This window comes from Salminus brasiliensis, chromosome 1, assembly GCF_030463535.1.
Source record: "Salminus brasiliensis chromosome 1, fSalBra1.hap2, whole genome shotgun sequence".
Lineage (NCBI taxonomy): Eukaryota > Metazoa > Chordata > Actinopteri > Characiformes > Bryconidae > Salminus > Salminus brasiliensis.
Genome location: NC_132878.1, coordinates 75,020,097 through 75,038,012, shown reverse-complemented (window position 1 = coordinate 75,038,012; position 17,916 = coordinate 75,020,097). Strand labels below are relative to the sequence as shown.

The following is a 17,916-nucleotide window of genomic DNA, read 5'->3' as shown; positions in this document are numbered from 1 at the left end:
ATCTGATTGGCTGCCCTGTATTGTACTTCCTTCAAAAAGGTCCAGGTTAAAAAAACTGCAGCTGTGATTTTAATTGATACTTGTTTGCATTTTGGGGCGTCATGGCCATTTTTCTCTCAGTATCCGAATGGTAACGTGGAATTTATTAAATTCATGGAGTGAGTTTTCAACATCAAACTTTTTTTTTTTATCGGGAAATCAATATGGGTTATTGAATGTAATGAGGCCCTCCTAATCCTGAGTTCTGCATAATACAAGAATGTACATTTTTAAGAGAAAAAAGAGAAGTACATAGACATGACGAGGAAGTCATATGAGGGAAGTGACCTTTTGATATTTGTGGCAAATCATACAGCTTTAGAGGAGCTCATAACAGAACTGTTACACTGAAGATTCAGGAAAAGAAACATGTGATCTTTAAGAAATCTATTATTTGAAACTTTAACAATAGAAAGTGAGGAAAAATCAGTTTCATGATTCCATGACATCATGATTCCCTTTAATCTCTGTCTGGGACAAAACCCCTATTATAAACACACTAACAGCTGAATTATGTCAAAATTTTTAAAAAGCAGTGTAATTACCCTTAGACCTATGATTAGACATCTTGTACACAAACAGCAATACATTATTTGAACCACATATGAGTGCCTAAGACTTTTACAATGAAAATGTAAATCATGGCTGACCTCTGGTGATGGCAAGGCGGTGGGCAACTCATTTCCCAGCGGTTGTACGAGAAGAGCACTGCCCAGAATGGAGATCATATGATGGGCCATGAGTTTCTGCTGCTCCACACAACAGTGATTCTCCAGAGACAGGATTACTGGATACTGCGATGCCTGCCAAAATAAGTCCACAAAACCAAAAACAGATTGCAATGAAATACAATCCAGAGAACCAACCATTTCTAAAATATGTAGCTGATCAGAGACATGTTTGTCAGAACTAGCTTTTTAACCAGACATATGATAAACACTTATGTATACAGAGTATATAAAAATGATAAAAAAAAAATAAAAAAAATCAACAACAACAAAAAAAGAAATCTAATGGAATCTTGGTAGATATAGCCAGGCCAGCTCTTCCATTGATTAAGCCTTCAGAAGCTGGACTGACCAACATAAAGTTTGTGTCATTTCAACCCACTGTATATAATTTCTTTCCACTTTACATAATGTGAAACTAGCACTTATTCTTGCTTACTTTGACAAAACATAACAATAAATGGACCAATAGAAATGCTCCAAAATGACTTTTTACATTGACTTCCATTCTGAAAGTTTCCATTTTGGAGATACAAGGTTTTTGTGAAATCGACCAATCATGTTTAGGTTTCCAGTGGATGAGAAAATTGTAGCATAACCAAGTTATGCCATTTAGACAGACATTTGCCTAAACTGCAGGTCTAGTTACTAGGCCTCCAGTTTCCTGCAGTTTGGATGTGCTAACCTTTTGAATGCTTAATGTGCTGGTAGAGAATGAATGAATGCTCTATGACTCCAGACAGTACTGGCTTACTCACTTTGAAGGCGTAATCCCTGATGGCTTTGATGACGTCCTTGAAGAGCACTTTGGATGTGAGTGTGTGGCCATGGTAGATAAGCGGTTCTCCATTAGGTCCATCCCAGATATCCAGTTCCACGCAGCGGCAGCCCTTCAACAGTGCTCTGAAACAGCCCACAGCAGCCAGTACCACAAACATCAACTACCTCAGTCTTTAGTGTCTCCACTAAATATCCACAGTATCCACTATATGACAGTCAACATCATTAAAGGGCCCAGATCATGGTACGCCTTTTCTATGATTCTTTGGTAATTGGTAATTACTTGTTAAGTTTACTATTCACTTCCCAGTCCATACGCTCCATATACGAAAGTTAAGCAGACTGCTCTAAAGGTCACAAGTTTAAATCTTAAACTTTAATTAATAAAAAAAAAATAGCTACAGTATTATGGGCATTGCTACAGATGTTGCTGATAATTTGCAGTCTACTCTCACAGTGAATCCGGAGAAATTAAATACACAGAGGTTATTAAATGATATTAATGGTTCAGGATTTGCATATATTGCATAAAACCTTCTTTTGCTTGTTTTATCATTAGATTCGGTTGTGAAATGTTATCGTGCACAGCAAAGCCTTTAATCGTGATGTTTCAGCATTATGTAGAAATATCAGTGTCCGTTACAGCCCGCATTAACTACAGCCGACCCCTTCACAGAGGTCACATGACACGTCTATGACTTTTAACACCGTGACTCATTTGACTTGACTCAGCACCTTAAGATTCTTCGTTTGTCCACATCTGTACATATCATGTGTGCATGTCTTTTTACTAACTACATGAAAAAAAGTCCTTAATGCTAAAACTGTTATAGTGAATGCTAGAAAGTTACAGGAATAGTTTGGTAAAACACCCATTTATCCCCTCTTCACTTGATCACATGTTTGGTGTCTGAGGTTTGCTTTTTTAGCTTTGCACTAGAGCCATCAGTCTAATGTAGCCAACGTGTAATTGAGCATTCTCATGCATGTAGATGATTTTGCTATGGAAGGCACAATTCTTCTTGTTGTACCATGGAAGTGGGCAGTAAGAAACTCTATATAACGTCAGTTTCACACGTTCACGGAACCTAAAGGGGCCTACCAGCTCTCTCCTCAGGAGTCTGGGCAAAAATATGACTCTACCACCTTATTGCTAACGTCGCAGACTTGTTGGGACATGGTGGCCAACCGCCAACCACCAATACCCATCTGAACCACATGAAATTTACACCCCTTTATGCCCTTATCACTTGATCAGCCAAGACATGTTTTGTGTCTGAAGTGCTTTTTTAGCTTGCTTATGTCATACAAAGTAAAAAGGCTTTTTGGAAGCTGCATGTGTAATATTGGGCACAAGTGCAGGCAGCTAAGCTACTGCTGCTTTTGGAGGCTACTTCTGCTCCTTTTTTGTGTATTTTATTATAAAAATATACATTTTCATGCTTACCTACGATCCCTCAAATGAGTTAACCCCCCATTATAAAGAAGTGCATCCTGCTTCTTTTTAAGCACAAGATGCAGCACGCCTTGAGTTTAAAAAGGCATGACCTGAACGCCCCCTTAGGCATGGGATTTCCACAGAGCTGAGCGGTGCAGTATAAGCTTTACAGACAACAGTATGTCCTACAGTGTCAGGAACCTGAAACCACAAGTCTATTTCAGGTTGGTTTGAGACAAGTGTGTGGGTATAAGTTAAAAAAGAAGCACTTTTGGGCACCAAGCTAATCTTTTCTTGTAAAAACTGTCGCTCTGAGGACAGATCAAACAACAGCTGCAAAAAGTAGGTGTTCTTACCTGATGTAGGCCTCTGTGCTGCTGGGTCCTTTCAGCTGGTCTTCCATTAGGTATGTGTTGTGCGAGGAGGAGATGAAGTAATGGTTGATGGGCTGGCTCATGTCCTGGTACACCGACGTGTGTGCAGGATTCAAAATGGAACTCTTTGTATGGGTTAGGTACTTCAGGAAGCCATCTTTGGTTAGGTGCTTCTGCTGCTTGGCTGTAGTAGTACACAAATAATACACATTAATGCAAGTTTTAAATGACTGATGCGATCTGAAAGAAACATGATTAAAAAACATTCTTAGTGTTTGGTGTCTTTAGGTTAGATTTTTATAATTTGTTTTAGTTATGAGTGTTATGAGGCAAGGATAGCTAACGATTAATGGTAGCTTATAGCTATCAGGCTAGTATTGTACAAACTGAATTCATAAATCATGTTGACTTAAGAAGTCTCAGATAGACTGGTTTAGTCTGACATTGTTAATATATTTTATTGACAAATGCAACAAAATCTCCACTTATTTTTTGGCTAAAATTAAATAGAGTCTATTTTCCAAACAATACTGCACTGGTTTTCTAGAGGGGATGCACTGACATCACGTTCCCACTGGAACATGCCCCTTTAGTCAGACTGGGTGGCAAAACATTGTGCAGCATTGTGCATTTATTAGGGAAATAGGCCAAACAGGGAATGAAACAAGTGATTATCTGCTCAAGTTAAAAGCAGCTGGACTCAACAGTGATCCATCCCAATTACCAAAGAACCAGTGGTCCATGGACATCGTGTGTAGCCAGGAATGTCCAGCTAACCAAGACTCAAATCACGCTGACTTTATACATGAGAGCACAAAGTTGAGTGAATGGTCTTAGGAACATTTTCAATTGTTTTCTGGCTCATTTAATAGACTGGTTCAGCTAGGTTTGCTAGCTTTTTGTTAGCTTTTTCTCTTATTAGAACTTAACATGTTGCTAAATTCACAACTACAGTGACCTTAGCCCCCCCCCACTTTCAGAGCATGACTTCACCACTTAGCGAGATCCCACAAGTTTCGCTGCCTGGATTCTAGTGGTTTCTGTGAATTGCAGCAATCCATTAGGTTCTATTCTCTTTAGCTTCCATCAGTCTGTAAAGGATAGCTCTGAATTCTTGCAAAATCTGTTTGTACAGCACAACAGCTCTCTTTCGTTTTTGTGTTAGCAGCACTCACACTAAACGCCAACACTGCCACTTTGGCGGTCTTTTTGCCACTCAGTGGGCATGGCTGCAGTGACTCTCACCATCTATGTGCCACCACATTTACAATATATACATTTATCAATAAACCAAAATGTTTGCTCTGCAACATACATTTGTATTTTTATAGTATATAGTGTAAATTAGATTGTTGGCTAAACACTCAATTCATATTCAACGGAAAATGACACACAAGCAGAATTTCATGAAGCAATTCAGCACAGCAACCAAAACATCTACAAGCCCAGACTGGCACAATTGATTGATCTTTTACCCGTCTCGTCTGGCTCATACACTTCAATGAGCTTCTCCGCATCCTCCAGAGACACAGACTCCATCTGCTCGGTCTGCAGGAAGCTAAGGAGGTTGGCCGCACTCATCTGACCGTTCGTTAGAGCATATTTCCCATAGATCACATCGATCTCCTCACGTTGGGTCAGCAGCTCATAAAACTGCTTAATCTCGTCCCCCTCCAAAGTGCCGGATCTTGATGTGTCACATTTCTACACAAGGATAGAAAACTAAATAATGAGATTATTGAGAGTAGTTCTGCATAAATACAATGCATCTATCTGACAGTGTCACTATTTGAACATGTACTTCCACCACAAAATTTTCAGAATGGACAGATTACATTTTAAACAGTTACAAATGCAGACACCAATAGGAGGTGCACTTTTCGCTGTTTGTACCTCCCTCGAAACAACCTTCAGATTTACCATCTGCATACTTTACTACAATGGTCTTTGCTTTTTGCTTTCTTTGATTCTCATAGCCTCAGTAAATATACTGGCAGAGCCGATTGGCTTATGGATCCAAATAGCTACCAGATCAGGCCGGTTCTAGGACAGGACATTTCAGTAAGTTTCAGTAAAGTATCTGGATGCAGCTGTTCACTCTTCGAGTTGCCTGATCTAAAAACTCGCTGATCTCCAAAATAAAACCATATTAGCACACAGAGGAGGTGCAGTGGTTAGAGTATGACTTCATTTAAAATACAGGACAAAATAAGGCCACACCTAAAGTGAGTCACTAATAATGCAATTAAGGCTTTTCACACGGCAAGCAATATTTGTGCATCCCTCAGTTATGTTAAATGAGGAACAGGTGGAAATGCAAAGAGAAACAGGCGGAGCAGCAGGAGGTGCGACAAACGAGCTTGGCGCTGAGAAACCACCACACCTGGTTCCAACAAGCACAAACCACACCTGCGACAAAGGGAGCGCTCAGTCCTTTAGTTTGTGGCTCTCTGCTTTACATCTAAAGGTAAAGGTGCACATATTTGTCACTGTACAGTGTACACTGTACAGCGAAATGTGTCCTCCGCATTTAAGTGAACTAGGGGCAGTGAGTACACACACACCCAGAGTGGTGGGCAGCCAACTCCAGCGCCCGGGGAGCAGAGAGGGTAAAGGGCCTTGCTCAAGGGCCCAACAGTGGCAGCTTAGCCCGGTGCTCTAACCGCTGAGCCACCACTGCCCCTGCCCCTGACTATACCGTTTTACGTTATTTCTGTTTTTGTGTTAAAAGTCTATGTTGGACAGGTGCTAGCTATCTACACTCTTAGGATCTTTGAGCGATGCAATTCTAGAACCACTTTTGGTTCCCTGCAGAACCAATTTTGTAAAAGAAGAGTGCATCCGAAGAACCTTTACATTTGAAAAGCGAAGGTTCTTTAGGCTTTAAGTCATCCTTTAAGCCTTTAAAAGATCCTTCAGGGAACCCTTTGTAATACCCCTGGGACTACCTGTTGTTTGCGGTACATCAAAAAGCCCTTTACTTTCCAAAAATGTCCAACATATTGTAATTGATAGGTGTTTTACAAGCTCTAATGTAAAGATCAAGCCCCACAGAGCTGAAACTGGTGTTGCAGAGCAGGAAAAACATGAAAGGGACAAGTGGGACAGTGGAGTACAGAGAGGTTTAGGAGCCCACACCAGTTTCTCTTGATCCTCATACTGGTAACGTCTCTGGTAATGATTACCAATGAGTCTGGACTTGCCCAGAAGCTAAAGAGACAGGTTATGCACTGCTTAAAGATGGCACAGGGTTCTCTGCTGCAACTACCAGAAGAACAACTTTGGTTCTGTAAAGAATCCTTAAATGGATCTGCTGTTGCCAAATTTATGAGCCTTCCCTCCACCCCACCAATCAATAGAGCAAGCGATCCACCATAGAATCAGCACTGGCGATAAACCACTGTCAACACAGCAGTGATACTGGCACAATAAGCATAGTATGGTAGAGTGTGTGTGCCGCTGGTATGAGGGTATTGGCATGGTGGTGTTGCTGGGGTTTTTACACACTTCAAAAGTCATGGGTAGGTGGAGAACCACCCAAAAATATCCTAAGAACTATGGTCTTGCAGTCAGAAAATGACCATTGATGAAGGACTAGATGATAGCTAACGGACTGTACACCAGCAAGCAAGGTGGAGCTGATCATTTCTTACCAATGTTTCTAATACAACTGGCCAGTGTGTTCTGTATCATGGAAAACAATGGTACTTATTGACCTTCTCTGAAGACTATAAAGTATTCATCTATTTGTCTTCATACCTCAAACAGCAAAGAGGCGTAGGTGTCAGCCACTTCAATGTTGATCTGCCGCAGAAAGTGCTTGAGCTCTTTCAGGGTCATCATGTTGTCGCCATTCTTGTCTGCTTTCCGCATGCAGCCAATGATCCAGCTTTAACTCTGATGTAAGGTTAATCTTCACCAGTGGCAACTAATTTACTTTTGAAAAAGGCCTAATCTAGGCTTAACCAAGTCAGCTTGCATCCCACACTCACTTCAAGACTCCTTTTGTACGAGTAATGTGGAAGCCTGCCATGAATTTAGGATGCATTAAACTAACTGTAATTGGTTTATTTTGATAAGATAATGGAAGCGTCTATTAACCAATCAGCATGAACCGCAAGCGTAAACAGACACTTAACTAGGTTACCAGGTAGTGTGTCTGCTGAAGGATACTGTTCGCTCTTCTGCTGGCTGTTCATGTTGCTCATGTGTGTGATGACTTTTTCCAGGCCAGTCACCCATTGCTTGGCCTCCTCTGGGGAGCTGGCCATCAGATCAAGGTTCTTGCGTTTGCCTTTGAAGACAATGGAGAAGCAGCGCTCCTCAAAGGAGTCATCAACATACTTCTGCAGGCTCTCTGAGCCTCGACCCTGACGCACGGAATCAATGTCCTCTATGGAGACTGTGGGACAAAAGAACAGGGGAAAGAGTTAAAACATAAAAAAAAATAACAAAATATTGCTGTTGTCCAATCGAAAACATCTCAATTTTTGTCCAATTTTAGATTTCTCCACAGTTCGAACCCTGTAGCTGCTCTGTACACTCAAACAGACCAATAGAATTGCTCTAAAATTACATTGATTAAAAGATATTCTTAAATAGACTGTTTAAATAGAAGTTAAACTAAGAAATATTTATATAAAGTATTTTATTACATATTAATATTATTTGTGTATATATACACACACGTGGACAAAATTGTTGGTACCTCTCAGTTAATGAAAGAAAAACCCACAATGGTCACAGAAATAATTTGAATCTGACAAAAGTAATAATAAATAAAAAAATTATATGAAAATTAATTAATCAAAATGCGACATTCTGTTGAAGCATTGTTAAAAATCAATTATTTAAAAAAAGTGAACTCATTAAACAGGCCTGGACAAAAATGATGGTACCCCTGAAAATAATGTGACCAAAGGGACATGTTAAATCAAGGTGTGTTCACTAATTAGCATCACAGATGTAATCAGTCAGTGGGCATATATATATCGCTACAGGTAGTCACTGTGCTGTTTGGTGACATGGTGTGTACCACACTCAACATGGACCAGAGGAAGGGAAGAAAAGAGTTGTTTCAGGAGATTAGAAAGAAAATTATAGTCAAGCATGTTAAAGGTAAAGGTTGTAGGACCATCTCCAAGCAGCTTGATGTCTCTGTGACTACAGTTGCACATATTATTTACAAATTTAAGATCCATGGGACTGTAGCCCGCCTCCCTGGACATGGCCGCAGGAGGAAAATTGATAACAAATCAAAGAGACGGATAATACGAATGCTAACAAGAGAGCCCAGAAAAACATCTAAAGAGATTAAAGGTGAACTTCAAGCTTTAGGAACATCAGTGTCAGATCGCACCATCCGGTGTTGTTTGAGCCAAAGTGGACTTCATGGGAGACGACCAAGGAGGACACCATTGTTGAAAACAAAATCATAAAAAAGAACTTGCCAAACTACATATTGACAAGCCCCAAAGCTTCTGGGAGAATGTCCTATGAATATATGAGACAAAAATGGAACCTTTTGCCAAGGCACATTAGCTCTACGGAAAAATGAAGCATATCAAGAAAAGAACATTGTCACTACTGTGAAACATGGAGGAGGCTCTGTTATGTTCTGGGGCTGCTTTGTTGCATCTGGCACAGGGCATCTTGAATCGGTGCAGGGTACAATGAAATCTCAAGACTATCGAGGGATTCTAGAGAGAAATGCGCTGCCCAGTGTCAGAAAGCTTGGTCTCAGTCACAGGTCATGGGTCTTGCAACAGGATAATGACCCAAAACACAGCTAAAAAAATGGCCAAGAGAAAAACAGTGGATTATTCTGAAGTGGCCTTCTATGAGCCCTGACCTAAATCCTATTGAGCATCTTTGGAAGGAGCTAAAACATGCCATCTGGAAAAGGCACTATTCAAACCTGAGGCAACTGGAGCAGTTTGCTCATGAGGAGTGGGCCAAAATACCTGCTGAGAGGTGCAGAAATCTCATTGACAGTTACAGGAATCATTTGATTGCAGTGATTTGTGCAACAAAATATTAAGATAGATCCAGGCCTGTTTTATGAGTTTATTTTTATTTTTTATTATTATTATTTTTTTATTCTGTTGAAGCATGATTGAACAGCAATGTCTGACTTTCACTGGTTAATTTTCATAGCATTTTTATTTATTTTTTACTTTTGCCAGATTCAAGTTATTTCTGTGACCATTGTAGCTTTTTCTATCAATAACCGAGGAGTGCCAACAGTTTTGTCCGTGTGTCCGTGTGTGTGTGTGTGTGTGTGTGTGTGTGTATGTATGTATATATATATATATATATATATATATATATATATATATATATATATATATATATATATATAAAGAAGCAGTCATAAATGAATGGCTCCTAAAAAGTGTGTGCATGTGTTGGTTGGTGGGTAAAAGGGATATCAGAGTCCCAAAAAACATTTCAACTACAATTCCCCTAACAGCTAGTCAGCCACTGGAGCCAAACAGACACATTACAAAATCACAAACCCACTCACACTATCTACAGGTCGTGCATGCTGAGATACCACAGTTTTACAAGAAACTGCATGTGACCTATTTATCTAAAGGAAGCAGACGGCACCACAGGAACCTCAGTGCCACTCCGGTCCAGGTTTCACTCCTGCACCTTCAGCTCACTCACTCAACCCTGTCAGTGATCAAGCCACGGGAAAGATTGTCTATCTAGAGCATACAACATAATTACACAATTATTACTGCTATTATTATACAGCTACTAGTATACTTCACCCCTCATTCTCTTGAGGAATTTTGACAGTATGTTATGCTGGTGCTATATATTAGATTATTAAAAAAGAGCTTTATGGGGTGAGAAGTGAAGTACTGAAATGTTCTATGGGAGATATTGATTGTGTTATGTTTTACAGCCAGCTGGTTTGTATTTGGCCCCACCGTCCTCAGTCCTGTGGTCCTTTGGCCTTAGCTCCGAGTGTTACATAAAGATAACAGAGGCAGAAAGGCTGACCCCTCCTTGCAAGCTTTGCCTATTGTGCAGCAGCTTAACATATAGCAGAGGGTATCGTGGCACCAGGAATGACGTAATGTTTGGCAGTGGATAATCAGGGAGAATACACTCCATCCTAACCCAGACACCCCAGATACCTGTCTCCATCCAGCAGCTTCATCACCAGATACACAAAAATATACTAATGCAAATCTTTATCCCATCCACTATCAGCACTGTATTAATATTTTCATTCATAATTTCAATCTACACAGATTTTCACCACAAAATAGCAGTTCAAGACTGGAATTCCTCTCTGCTACAGCGATAAAAAAAAGCTTTCCATGTCTTTACTAAAACTTTTAAGCTTTAAGAAAAGTTTAATAAGTCTATTATATTGACCTTTTCACACGCGTGTTGTATTTGTTGTATGTACAGACTGTATTTTTTTAATTTCAAACTGGCATTTATAAAGTCTTTTCTGATTGGCTGGCCTGTATTGTGCCTTGTTCCTAAAATATGTGGGACAAATGATTAAAGCTAGGGACTTAAATCTTGCTCAAAATAACGCTTAACCTGGGTGAACCTAATGTTGTGGTAGACAGGTAAAGGTGTTAGTCCTGTGACATCACTATGAACTATGAAACAGGCTGTTTTAGCAGATTCCTCATATAGATTGTTTGGTCACTTCTCGTTCATTTCAAGTTTAGGCTTTAATTTGGGTATATCACACAGTCCTGATGAAAATGCAACAGTGGCATGGGGTTTGTCAGGCCACAATCCATGCTTAGCTAGTAGCACCAGAGCAAACAAGAGACAGACCAATCACACAATAGCTTTTTCCAAGAGGTAGCAAAAATTTAGCCCTAAATCCTGCACCACTGACATTCTCCAGATTCCTTCCCTTTCCACTCTTCTGCTCTTCTTTCAGCTGGTTCTGTAATAAATCACACCATCACACTCTTTCAGTCACATAACCTGCACATGTACCTGCATTTCCAATCCTCTCATGGATCCAGATGTCTGGTACACACAAGTGCAGGTGTTTACACAGTTCAGTATCTGAACACCTGCTGTTTTAGATGTCCCACTGTCACTGATCATGTGCTGCATGTTAAACAAATGTCTGAACTGAATATGTGCAGCAAACACAAGAGGTCACCCTTCCTCGCTCAACTCCCCATCCTACAAAACACATCTGTATCAAGAACTAACTTGGCACCCAAATCCATTCAGGAAGACAATAAAAAGTTCAATGAAAAGCTTTCCTGCGATGTGGAAATGCCTGTGAAAGCATAAGACCCCCTTTTCTGAAATCAAGACCAAGACACCATTCCTCATCTTCAATCATCTCATCAGAAACACCACTTTAACTAATGCAAACACATTTATTGGTGATGTAAAAATCTAAGAGATCCAAGTAATCTAAGAGATTTTATCCCAAACAATTTCTATTGGTCCATTAATCATGAAATGTTCACTTTGTGTAAACGGCAGCTGATTAACTATGTAAAATAAAAACAAAATGTACATTTTGATATTTTAAGATACAGTACGTTATGCCCACATGTAAGGTCATTTCTTTCCTGTCCAGAGCGAGCAGGAAGCCTGTCAGTCCAAATACAGGACGTTCAGTTCCAGCTTGGATGGTAGAGCTACATGACAGTACACAAGGGAAAGATAGGAGGGTTTGATCTGTTATGCTGCTGCTTCTAAAATGCTTTTAAGTGCACCGACTCTGTGGTATACTCCATTATCATTATTGTGTGGGTGCATAAAAATCAGCTGTGTTGCAACAGGTTCAAATGGTTTGATACAAATTATGTTGAATAAAATGCCCTCTCGTTTTACTACAATAAACATTTACAGTTATTTTTCAAAAACTACAATTTTAAAAATGTAAATAAATATCTAGTGCTTTTGCTGTCAATATTATAGGTGGACAATACAGCAAAAGTGTCATGATACTAAGATATTATCTTCATTCAAAATATGTATCAAAGTGTTAACAAAAACATAATGCAGTAGTGGTGCCATAATTAAAAGAAAAAAAAAAACCAGAAACTGCAGACATAAACTATTTTTGTTTATTTGGCCACTGTAAGTGAAAATAATTCCTTCTGAAATGATTATTTTCTAAAAATTCAAAACAGAGAATCACACTCAAATCATGGGGACATTTGGTTCCCATGAAGATAGCATAAGAAACACACACACACTTTGGGAGGTCTGGAAAGCAGTAGATAAACTAGGCCTGATGGACGCCCTTTGGCCAGGAGGAGCTGGAGAGGAAGCTATTGTGGTGGACAGGGCCCTGGCCATTGTTTGGGAAAAGGTTTCCAAATGATCACAACGACCCCCCCTGTGGAAACTATCTGAGCAATGTTGTTCTTTCCACCCACCACCCAGTCAGAAGGTGCCCTAGCTACTTTGGCCTGCTGATCAAAGGGGCTGGCAATGTGCACAACCTACGGTGCTGGACATCAGGGCTAAATGATACTGTGAGACAGTCACATTGACATTACATGCAATTGCATTAATTACAATATCTATAACTATACCCAACTTGAGCCAAGTAATTCTAGCAATCAAAAATGTGATTTGAATTAGGGGTATGGATACGGACAAAATGCAATATTTGGATTATATTGCTGCATATTACAATTGAAACATATTGTCTTATCTTCCAATGTATCAAAAACACCCTTAATGTGATGTGGTTAAAATCTGCCAGCTTTCTGTCTTAAACTGACAATGATCAAAAGTAGTGGGTAAGAAAGAATAGCAGGTAAGTTGCATGTCCATGCTGGTTACAGTAGTTTATCAGCATGTGGAATTGGAGCTTCTGTGTGCTTCAATCACCATATTGAAGCTGCACCATGTTGGCTTTATTGTTGGATGCACTGTGATGTTTTCTGTCTGAATGAGCGAACTTGCACGTTCATAAACCAGTACAAATGGCTTTGATTTCACTAGTAGAAGAATGCGGACTGAAGAAAGAAGTACATTCTTATTTTTGCAATGGCTTTCTCAAAAAGGCAGTTTTAGACACAACCACAGCTTTTCTACAGATTAAATATTGGCACCAACAGCATGTCTTTAGTAAACGTAAACTGGTAAAGCTCACATGAATTGTTTTTCTTGAAGATTTTTTCTGAATCATGCCACATGGTCTCACAGTCCCCGAGTAGCTTGAAGAAACGTTTCTTCTGCCAAGATTCGGACTTCACCTTGGTCAGCTCCCCTCCGTTCAGCAGGAACTGCAGGTTCACATCACCCTCCAGACCTGTAGACACATACACCCAAACACACATGCACAACACCATCAAGATCATGTGCACAAGTGCAACAGTAGTGCAACAGCAGTCAAGAACTGGTTACACCTCAAATTCTCAAGTTTAATACAGCATATATGCTTTTATATTCTGGCTTTTTATAAGAGCTTATTTATTAGAGCAATATTGGCTTTTTTACTGATATTGTAAAAATGTGCTATGCACAAACACACCCTTTATTAAACCATTTCATATTTGACCATTTCGTCATAAAAAATTAATTGCATAGAAGAATAACAAAAGCTCCAGATGAGTTTCCATTTATTACATTCTTTGAAATAAATAGACATTCATATTAAGCTGATTTTATGCCAAAAGTTTGAACTTATAAATTAATATTATAAAAAAATAGTTTAATGCAAGTGAAAAAGGTTATTTATCTGGACAATAATTGTGTTTGTAAATACACATTATTATTATAATTATTATAAAGAATAGACACCATTTCTTTTGAGCTTTTATAACCGCAAATACTGGGTGTCTCAAGGAGAGGTTTAGAAATGACAGAAAAACATTTCACATTCATGCCACCTGTATTACTTCTAATATTAGTGTTATTCAAAGCAAATAAACTGAAAGCTAACTAAAGTGCAGATAAATATCTAAATATTATTTTCCTAAACGTCTATGCGTACATACTGTACACAGATATTTAGTACCTTTATTGTTACTTTTTCCATTGGTGGATTTCACCCATATGTTCATTTATCTTGAAGGACTCCCTCTCTTTTTTCTGCAAACCTTTCTTTTGGCCTATGCGGGTGAATCTTAAAAGAAGGCCTAAACCTTAAGTGTCTACTTGTCAACTGAGTGCAGAGTGATCCTTAGTCACGCCACCCCCACAAACTGTAAAACATGCCTAGACACGTCACATGGCAAATTATTTTTCCATTTTAGTTTTCAGTCTAAAGGGTAAAGTAAAAACAAACAAACAAACAAAAATATCGGACTAATCAGACTTAATCATTTTATATTAACATGGTTTATGGCAATCAAAAACCGCAGCAGTTGAAACCACATTATGTTGTGATGTCCAAGTTTTATTGCATGTATCTTGACCAAAAGCCAAGTTCTTGCAGTTCATTTTTATGGACTTTTTTTAAACTGTTAATACTGTAAAAGCCGTCCAGTGATTGCGGCTGTCTGAGCAGGGCGTGAAGCTTCAGCTAATTTTCCACACGGCTCCACAAAAATATGTTCCGCATTAAAACTCGGCATGCCATTCTCTGGATAACGATCTTGGTCTTGCCACGAGCTTCTCACAAGTGAGAGAAACAAGGCAGTAAACAATACTTGTGCACCATAATAAGAATCCCAACGATTGTTTGTGTGCCTGTGTGTGTGGGTGAGTGTGTGGTATGAGGTCAGAAAAGGACAATTTCACAATTGTATCATTCCTTCCACAGCTCTGGTAACTCCCAATTGAAGAGCACCTGCATGCAATCACTGTAGTTTTTCATACAGGACAAAGCAATACTAGCTGGAGAGAGAAAGGGGTTTCGTCGTAATATTTTCTTCATAGCGTCATAGTATTAATAAAGTGAATGAACCCATGCTTACTGCATACTATCCATATGCTGAAGATATGGTTTATCACCTCAGATAACGTGATCTGACTGGTCGGCTTTGCTCTGCTTATCTTAAATTTACACCAGATTGGATGTTAGGACCGCCTCCTGAAAGTGAACGAGTCGAACCGTCAGTTACAGACCCGTCAGTCAAGTGAGTCAGTGTGTCTTACAATAACATATAAACAGACAGAAGCTTACAAAGCTGCAGAAGGATATTTCAGTGGGGATGGAGGTTGCGCTGGTGATTAACTGATAAGGGAAGGTAAAAACTGAGGCAGAGCGGTTGGTAGACTACGCTAGCTATGAGTCATGTATCCGAAGAAATCTAAAGAATGGCAGAACTTTTTAAAGGCACCATAGAATGCATTTATTGAGAAACACTGTTTTTTATGGCTCAGGAATAACTTAAAGTGCTCTGCTCTGATTGACTGGTGTGGACCTCACACAGAAGCCACATACCACAGGTTAGCATAGAACAAGGACAATGTTATAATTTATTTATTCTAATTATTCCCTAGTTTTGCCAGGCAGTGTTGCTGTCCTTTTGGTGCAGTGAGAAATGAAGAGATCAGCTAGGCTAGCTTTAAGGACTTCTTTGATGGGAGATTTCCCAAGCTGTGTTTCCCCAGCTTTAGCTTTCTAGACAAGACAAGACAAGACAAGACAAGACAAGACAATTCTCCATTTTTGTTGGACACAGATAGAGTTCGGCCTTTAATCCATCCGTGCAGTGATCAAACACACACAGTGATAGTAAGCATACGTTCCCAGAGCGGTGGGCAACCATTGTGCGGGGCCCGGGGGGCAAGGAGGGGTTTTGAAGTCCAGGTATTGAACCCACTTTTGAGCTACCACTGCCCCCTGACACAGAAAAATAATGCAGTCACAAAGCACTGGTTCATGTGTCAACCTGTTTTCCCATATCTTTTGACTACACTAATGTGGTTGAAATATTCACTGAAACCCATGCCAGTGCATTTGTATTAGTCAGGGTACAGCCCTACCCAGCATAAACCCCATTTTCCACAAGGAAAACTCACTAATTTGGTTTTTATGTGTGCTGACATGTATAAAGAGCCCTATCTGAGTACATGTAGTAGATTTTCAAGTGCAGTAACACTATATGCTCTTCTAGACCCTTAGAGCTTAGGGGTGTGGACTCCACAACAACATTGCAGACATTTTTCACATGCTCCCGCCACAGAGGCTGTTTGTAAGCAACCAAGCTTGAGGGGGAGGAACTCAGCAAGGCTTTGAAGAGGTCAGGAACGCCTCCGTACACTTCAAAACTGTGCAAGAGGCGGTACTGCGGACTGGAAGTTCATGGTGTTCCTTGATATTCAAAAATGGTTCGTTTTAAAGTTCTTTATCAGTCAAGACATATTTGGTGACTGAAATTTGCTTATTTAGTCATGTGTTGGACTAGGAAGCTAAATGTAGCTCTAGGAGGCTAATATAGCTCCCTCATTTGCCTCAAATTGAACTGAGCTGTTAAACAATCTCTAATAGACGTGCTTATGTGGTTTCTGACACTGGCGCACCCTGTCTCCCCAAATCCCAACTTGCAAATGGTTAATCATGTAGCAGCTTTCAATTCCTTGTTAGCTTCATCAGCTGGACAACAAACATGTTCAGACTGATCAACTATTTGCAGTAAGTACATCTTTGTCCAAACCATCAATTTAATCTGGTTGCTGAAGACGAGGGATTGAACCTTGACACTGCCGTGTGGAGCAACAGTTGGTACTATGACGTGGTAGCAACAGATAATTGGAAAAAGCAAGAGATGTGTAAGTGCACACACACAACAGTAAACACATGTCTCATTTGTTTAACATGTACACAACATACCAGTTCCACAGTGAAGACTAGGCATTCCTGATCTTCTGTTATGACTGTCAGACTAAAGTTGGAAACCAGCACAAGCCAGTCAGGTGACGTCACCTGCATCAGACTGATCTAGATCCAGCACACCTTTCCTTAATCACCATCTGGATGTTTTTCATTTGGAAGCATAAGCTGTTCAGATGTCAGTTGGCTGCATATTCCTTGGATTAGGTATGATATGGGCATATTTGCATATTGTATACTGTATGTCCAATAGACGCGGCCTGTCTAGTCACTGTAGAGAAGTATTACCAATAGAATAGGACTTTATCTGGAGCAGATAAGCATGAATCTACTGGCAACATGCCTAATGACCCCCCTAGCACTGAGCTGTGGAGCATTGGAACTGTGTTCTCTGGGATGATGGGGCTCATCCATTACTTTTGGGAGGACTGGGGATGAGGATGGGGGTGATCCTCAAACATCCTGACCTCACTAACGCTCTTGCCACTAAATGCAATCAAATCATAAAGGAAATGCCCCAAATCTAGTAGAAACTTTCTTTGGACAGTAGAGACAGTTACTCCAACAAAAGCTGGGTAAACTCTATTTAATACCGTATATTTCAGAGGAAACAACGAATGAGCAGGTGTTCCAATACCTGCCCACAATGCGTTGTATGGGATGTGCTTAGTAAGTCGCACAACCAGTCCAGGAGTACACATATTGACACGAACGATAAAACAATAGGCTTATTCAATTGTGAGGTAGCGTTTTACAGGTGGTTTATTTCCTGGATGATGTTTGGTAGTAACTGACCACTGCATAATG

The 17,916-nt window shown here is 39.8% G+C and overlaps 1 protein-coding gene across 1 annotated transcript in view; it reads right to left on the bottom strand.

Moving 5' to 3' along the window:
* The window catches only part of plcd1a (phospholipase C, delta 1a), a 31,052-nt gene that overhangs the window by 8,651 nt on the left and 4,485 nt on the right, over nt 1-17,916 (bottom strand). Inside the window, exons 2-8 of the mRNA XM_072688871.1 lie at nt 13,480-13,638; nt 7,533-7,761; nt 7,119-7,248; nt 4,835-5,063; nt 3,342-3,543; nt 1,526-1,670; nt 690-842 (exon numbers count right to left, since the gene is read on the bottom strand). Of these exons, the coding sequence (XP_072544972.1) occupies nt 690-842; nt 1,526-1,670; nt 3,342-3,543; nt 4,835-5,063; nt 7,119-7,248; nt 7,533-7,761; nt 13,480-13,638 (1,247 nt within the window). The remainder of the gene's footprint in view (nt 1-689; nt 843-1,525; nt 1,671-3,341; nt 3,544-4,834; nt 5,064-7,118; nt 7,249-7,532; nt 7,762-13,479; nt 13,639-17,916) is intronic.